Source organism: Helobdella robusta (assembly GCF_000326865.2).
Source record: "Helobdella robusta unplaced genomic scaffold HELROscaffold_82, whole genome shotgun sequence".
Taxonomy (NCBI): domain Eukaryota; kingdom Metazoa; phylum Annelida; class Clitellata; order Rhynchobdellida; family Glossiphoniidae; genus Helobdella; species Helobdella robusta.
The window spans coordinates 105,481-113,108 of NW_008705476.1; the positions used below are offsets into that span (position 1 = coordinate 105,481).

At 39.5% G+C, this 7,628-nt stretch overlaps 1 protein-coding gene across 1 annotated transcript; it reads right to left on the minus strand.

Annotated features, from left to right (window-relative positions):
• Positions 1 to 221: 221 nt before the first annotated feature.
• HELRODRAFT_182203 (hypothetical protein) lies at positions 222 to 2,922 on the minus strand (the record flags this gene model as incomplete). The annotated part of the gene is made up of 3 exons (XM_009032508.1): positions 222 to 491; positions 1,045 to 1,156; positions 1,976 to 2,922. 3 exons carry the CDS (start codon positions 2,920 to 2,922, stop codon positions 222 to 224), a joined length of 1,329 nt encoding a protein of 442 aa, XP_009030756.1.
• Between the last annotated feature and the right edge of the window lie 4,706 nt (positions 2,923 to 7,628).

Here is a 7,628-nt window from a genome sequence, read left to right on the forward strand (position 1 = left end):
AAACATGATGAGTGACACTGAACCGTCAAACATCAAGTAACAAATGGATTAACACTTTGATTTGTCGTTAATTGCACATGTCGGCATTCAGTTGGATATTTTCAAGCACACAGACACGCAGGAACCGCTGCAACAAGCACGAAATGTGGTTGGTTGCAAAAAACAGTTCCCTGCTGTCACCTGATCTGACACTGATCCTTTTGCATATTTCTTTAAGAAATTTAAGGGTGTTGGGGTCCATCGGGCCGAGAACCTCGATGCATATTGGCAAGAATTCCATCGAGGGGAGGGCGTTCCCATATTTTTTTCATTTTCTCGTCTACTGCCCTGGCCGCGGCCAAACCACATTCTTTACTTGTCAGGTTTACGTATCGTTCGGCGAGGGTGCCAGGGACCGTAACATCCCACGCCAAACATCTGCCGGCTCTCCAAGGTATTAGCGTGCATCCGTCCGGGCGCCTACCATCATGCGCAGAAATGCCGGATGGTTCCTTGAAAACCGGGATTGAAGCCTTGGAGAAGAGCCGACAAATGTAATCGTTTAGCGCTGAGTTACGTAGTTGACGGCCCCCACCCAGGCGACATACCAAACCGTGGTGCCCAAACTCGTCCGCCCCAGCGCCACATCGGCACGTGTATTTATTCTGAATGACCAGGCCAAGTCTGAAGCCAATGGCAAATCTCACAGACTCGTCGTCAAGCCTGGTGCCCACGGAGGTGTTAGGCCACGATCTCAACCACCCACAGCTGGCAACGCTGGACATGGCCAACAAACGAGCGGTGGAAAAGTCGTCGCCACATGAAGACAACAAATTTTGAAAGATTTTTTTATATTCTTCGTTCAAAATTACGGTCCCCCGGGGCGGACACTGGGGGAAGAATATCGCGGCAACGAAAAAACCGGTGGAGCAGGGAAGACTGCAGGTCGAGAGTGGCAGCGGCAGAAAAATTATAAACAACGGGAGCCAGCTGAACCACGTTAAGCAACCCCAGCCCACCAAATCGCACCGGCAGCTGAGCCTGGGACCAACCACTGTCAGTCACTTGAACATTGCAAATTGACGACAGGGCGGTGCGCAAGGCTCCGTCAAATTCGCCCAATTTAGAAGGGTCAATGTGTTTAGATGTACGCAGGAAGTACATCAATTTGGGCAAACTGAGGGCATTGCGGATAATAGTCAAGGCATCATGGGCCGAAAGACAGGAAACACGACCCAGGGCGAATTTAAGCTCAGAGAGCTTTTGGTCAAAAAACTTTATTTGATAATCGCCCTCAACCAAGGGTGTGCCTAAAAAACTCAGTTCTGATGCACCAACTCTGGGTATTTCAGCCAGCGCATGTGGCTCCTGAAATAAACTTTGGCAGTGAAGTTCGCATTTTTTAATGTTTAACTCTAAGCCAATTGCAGCGGAGTTATGTTTCAAATATTCGTAGCTATCGGCCAGAGTTGGACCGTCCGAAGCTATGCTGATATCATCCAGATAAGCGCAAACGAAAGTGGACGAAACTTTCTCTAAGAGTGGATGAAGAGTTAGTGCGAACAACAAAGGACCAAGGGGATCACCCTGCTGTACCCCCTCGGACGATTCTACAACCCAAGAGTGGTAGCCAAGGGAAGAGACTCCGCCATAGGCAGAATGGCAAAAATTATAGATATTGGGGCAAAAAAGTTTGACAGCCTCCAACATCGAGTCTCTTCTCAAGGCATTGAAGGCATTTTTAAAGTCCAGTTTCAGAAAACCCCATTGATCGGGGAGGTCGGTGACCAATCTTCGAACCGCATGAACAGCGGCCTCAGCGCCACCCTTAATCCCGACACCCAACTGAGTCGGGTAGAACTTGGTCTTGAGTTCGACCACGACCAGGGCCAAGGCACATTTGCCGGCCAACCTCCTCCAAACGTTCCCGACCGCAATCGGTCTGACCCCTCCGTCTTTCTTATTTAAAGCTATTAGCCGGCCTCCAAAAAAGAACCGGCGGACGGAGAGTGGGCAAGCTCCAGATAAGATCAAATTAATGAATTGGGTTAAGAAGTTCAGTGTGTCGTCGATTGGCAAGGGGCCTGAAAAAACATCCTTAAAGTGCTGGGGTCGTAGGCCATCCAGGCCTCCAGAAGAACCGTTTTTGAACGATTTAACGGCCCTCAGCACCTCGGCGGGAGAAACGCAACCAGCCGTTGGTGTCAATGCGGGAAAGACCCGCCTGTCCACCGGAATTTTTGGGTGGATGGAACATAATTTATCGAAGGTGGCCGGCGAGCTCTCCGCCAGGCCCTCCGGCGAACAGACAAGTCTGACAGCCGAGGACAGGTTTCCCCGTTCAATACAAGATAACACAGCGTTGATCCACCGATCGGGGTTGTGCTTTTGTGATTTGGCATTATTGAACCCTTCAAAGCACAGTACCAGGGTTTCAAGACCAATAGTTGAATATTCGCTTAGACGCTTGTTGACCAGATTGCCCTGGTTGACCCGGCGAACCCCTCTGGAAGTCTTCTGTAAGACGTATGGGAAAAAACAGTGGAGTCTAACCCAGTGAGCCGGGTCACCAGGGTCATTACAAACAGCCGTCAGCAAGGCGTTCAGATCATGTGCGAACTTCTCCCTGCATGGCTTAGGAATATGGTCGTACACCGGTACACATTTCAGCACGGCCGTCAGCTTGTCAAAAACACCAGAGTAATCCAGGCCGATAGGATCACCGGAGACCGATGCGGCCGACGACCGTGTGGGCAACCCAGGCTTGGGGTCGGGTGCGGCACCGAGAGGCGAAGCAGCCCTCGCGCCCGATGGATCAACTTTTTTCCGGGACCCCGAGCATTCCTGTCCTTTCATTTTACCTCCGTGCCGACATAACTTCCCGTCTGGAGTGCTTCTATAGGGGTTAAAGCAGACGGGGCACTGTTGTAACGTTGGAGCCATATGTGATTAAAAACAACCAAGAAACGAGGGAAAGGAAACAAACCAAGTGGGGTGGATGGATGAATGAATGGATGAACAAGCGAATGACCAAAGGAACGGGCCAGCGAACAAACGAATGAATGAGTGAATGATGGGGGAATGAATGAGCTAATTACTGAACGGACGAGTGAGGGAAAAAAAAGAATGAATGAGTGAGTGAATAAATAAATGAATGAATAAACAACCGAACGAATGGATGAATGAATGAATGAATACATGAATGGGTGACGAAATGAATGAACGAGCGAACGGATGAATGACTGAATTATCTTTAAATATTTAACCAGTGTTTCAACTTTTATTTATATTTTTTTTTCTTTTTTTTTTCTTTTTTTTATTGATGAATGAATGAGTGAGTGAGCAAATGAGTGAATGAGTGAATACAAAAACCTAGGTAACAGTGTGGGAGGAGACAACTATTGCAGCAAACTTTGGCCCAATCTCTCCCTTATAGTTTTTTTTTTTTTTTTTTTTTTTTACATTCATACATACATGCATGCATGTATGTATGAATGTATGTATGTTTGTATGTCTAAACACGCGTATGTATGTTTGTACATTTGATTGTTTATTAGCAAGCTTAATGCTGTTATTTACATTAACGTGAACATAGAAAAGGACAATGAAGTTAATAATTATCTATGTAGCATAGACACGCTAACAAAACATAGATATATAAACGCGCATTAACGAGTGAGCGATAATGAAGACATTTAGTAGTTTTTAATGCTGTTGTTATTGTTGTTGTTGATGCTGATGTTGTCTAGTATTTTTTTGTTGATTTTGGCTGCTGTTATTGCTATTATTATTATTATTATTTTTATTATTCTTGTTGTTGCCATTGTTGTTGTTATTATTATTATTATTGTCGTTGTTGTTATTGTTGTTGAAGCTTACATGTTCTTTTATGTACATTATACAATGGTTAGCTGAAAAGTAGAAAGTTGTGAATGATGACAAGACGACTGTTATGTCTTTGTTTTGCTGTTGTTGTTGTATAGTTGCTTTTGTTATGTTTTCGTTGTTATTTTATCAATGCTGTTGTTGTTGTTGTTGTGGCTGTGGTTGTGGTTGTTGTTTACATTTCGTGTCTATGTTGTTATTTTTAGTGCCGACTAGCTTGGAGTTTTTAAATAACGTGGCAGAAATTCTTTTCGAGAAAATTCTATACAGGTACTTTTGGACGTTAAGTGCAGCATTATCAAAGACATCAACATCATTACCACCCTCCCTACCATCTTTACCATCATCATCATCATCATCATCGCCATTGACGTCATCATCATCGCTTCCGTCATCAGCATCATCATCGCCATCATTGTTTGTTCCACTATCTTTATTTTCGTCGTCATCTTAGTATTGTCATCATCATTGTTATCTTCTACAAAATTATCATCTTAATCCTCACCATCACCATCATCGTCTCCATCACTTTTGTCATCATCATCATCATCGTCTTCGCCATCATCATCATCGTCTTCGTCATCATCTCTTTCATCATCATCGTCATCATCACCATCATCTTTTTCATCATCATTATTGTCGCCATCACCATCATCAGCATCATCTTTTTCATCATCTTCGTCATCAGCAACGTCATAGTCATCATCATCATCATCGTCATCATCACCATCACCATCTTCTTCTTCATCATCATCGTCGTTGTCGGTGTATGGATTAGTTGTCGTAGTAACGAAATAAAAAGATAAACGTTTAAGATTTACGCTGCAAATTTATTTGCTGGACTCTTGCGAAGATGACTACGATGATGATGATGAGGAGGAAGAGGAGGAGGATGAAGATGACGATGATGTTGCTGCTGTTGATAATGATGATGAGGATGATTTCGGATTTAATGACATCTTGGTGACAGAAAATAATCATGACGATGATGATGACGATAAAGACGCTGATGATGATTACGATACTAATGATGATGATGGTGATGATGAAAACAATCGTGGCGATGGTGGTAACGATTGTGGCGATGGTCGTAACGGTGGTTGCGATAGTGGCAACGGTGGTGGTAACGCTCGTTGCGTTTGTGGTAATGATGACGATAGTATGACGGGGCGTTAAAAATGCAATAGATTCATGCAGAGTCTGCTACGGTTGAGTTTAAATATTCATACGTCGCTCTTGTTCTTTCTCTTATTTCTGCTTCGAATAATGATCTCAACATTATAATTTTCACTGTTTTATTATTATAATTATTATGCATAATTAATACAAAACATATATACAATCATTCATTCATTCATTCATCATTCATTCCAGTAAATCGTTGGCAACGGGTGAAATACCACACGATTGGAAAGATGCATTCACAGTGCCCTTCTTCAAGGAAGGAGATCCTTTTAAACTCAGGAAATTACAGACCAATTAGCCTCACAAGCATCGTACGCAAAGCGTACTAAAAAGAATAATTAAGAAGATAGTTGTTGTAGTCCACTTGACAAAAACGACATCATATACAAGAACCAACACGGATTTTTGGATAAGCGTTCGTGCCTAACAAATTTGCTTGACTCTTTTGAAGAGATTTATGAAGATTTGGATTAAAAGAAAGCAGTGAATATTGTGTACTTAGATTTTGCTAAGGCTTTCGATACTGGACCAATGTTACAATCGGGGTTCCTCAAAGATCCGTATTAGGACCGTTGCTATTTGTAATATACATCAATGATATTGATCTAAAAATAAAGTCAAAAATTTCAAAATTTGCAGATAAATATCTGCTGTCGTAGACAACGATGAAGATATTGAAATTGTGGCATAGGATTTGCAAAAATATGCAAATGGGCAGAGGATTGGCAGATGCTATTCAACACTAACAAATGTGCAGTCAAACATATGGGAGCAAACAACAAGATATCGGTCAAAATTACTTGATAAAAAAACTAAATAAAATTTGTTTTAAATAAAATTTTGTTCAACAATTAAGAAATAGAACAATTTGTAAAGTATAATGAAATAAGAATAAACAAATACAATAAAAAAATGAGACATAAACATGGCAAAATAAAAAAAACTTTATAAAAAAAATTTATTTTTGTTTTTTTGCGTGTATAATGACATAAAATTGTGCAAAAATAAATTCTATTGCGAGCATTAATGAAATAAGAATAAACAAATACAATAAAAAAAATGAGACATAAACATGGCAAAATAAAAAAAATTTTATAAAAAAAAATTATTTTTGTTTTTTTGCGTGTATAATGACATAAAATTGTGCAAAAATAAATTCTATTGTGAGCATTAGTAAATAATTTTAATGTTTAAATTAAAATACAAGACGTATGTATGTATGTATGTATGTATGTATGTATGTATGTATGTATGTATGTATGTATGTATGTATGTATGTATGTATGTATGTATGTATGTATGTATGTATGTTTATGTATGTATATAGAGGAAAAGCCGGCTGTAGCGTCGATCAATATTCAACATATTCTCATATTACGTACTCAGGGGAAGCTTTTCAGCTTTCTAACATTATGAAATATGATGGATGGATAGATGGATGGATGGATGGATGGATGGATGGATGGATGGATGGATGTAGATGGATGTAGATGGATGAACGGACGGACGGACGGACAGGTGGATGGATGGATGGATGAATTGGTGGATGAATGGGTTGATGAATGGATGGCTAGATAGATTGATTGATATATGTATTTTTATGTGTATGTATGTATGTTGGTTTTTTGTATGCTGTTTGTATGTATGTTTTTATTTTTGTATGCTAGTTCGCGTACATTGTAATCTATTAAACATTCCACTAAAGTTATAATACTTTGTTTGTGTCGATAGTATTTTTAAGCATGTATGTTTGTTTATATAGGTGTGTGTATGTATGCATGTTTGTATGTAAGTATTTTTCTCGTGAAATTATAACTGTATGTATCAATGTTTGTATATACGTTTGGTTATAGCATGTTTTGTATATGTTTTTTTTTTGTTTTCCCGTAAGTTTGTGTGCAATATTTTTGAGTACGACATTGTATACGAGTGGTTTATTCTTAATTCACAATTCATGTGTTTGTAGGTGCATTATGTATGTATATATGTATGTTTATTCTTTTGTATATGAATGAATTTGTATGTAGTTTGAACGCAGACATGCATGTTTTTATACTTTTACATGGAGGCATGTTTATTCGTTTTTTAAAAATTTTTAATCATCTCAAGCAATTGAATTTTCTTCAATATGTGCGTGGTTTATATTGCTTTTTGATGTTGTTGCAACTTCTGTTAACGCTGTTGTTGATGATGTTGTTGTCGTTTTTGTTTTTCTATGTCTTTTCTTGCTTTTATTGGTGTGTACATACAAACAAATATACAAACACACATGCAAACATACATACAAACATACATATCTACACACATACATATATACACACACACATACTTACACACATACTTACATACATACATACATACATACATACATACATACATACATACATACATACATACATACATACATACATACATACATACATACATACATAAATACATACATACATACACTCACACATACATACATACATACATACATACATACATACATACATACATACATACATACACTCACACATACATACATACATACATACATAGGAAGCTTAGTTGCGTACATATGCTAATGCAGCGTTGAA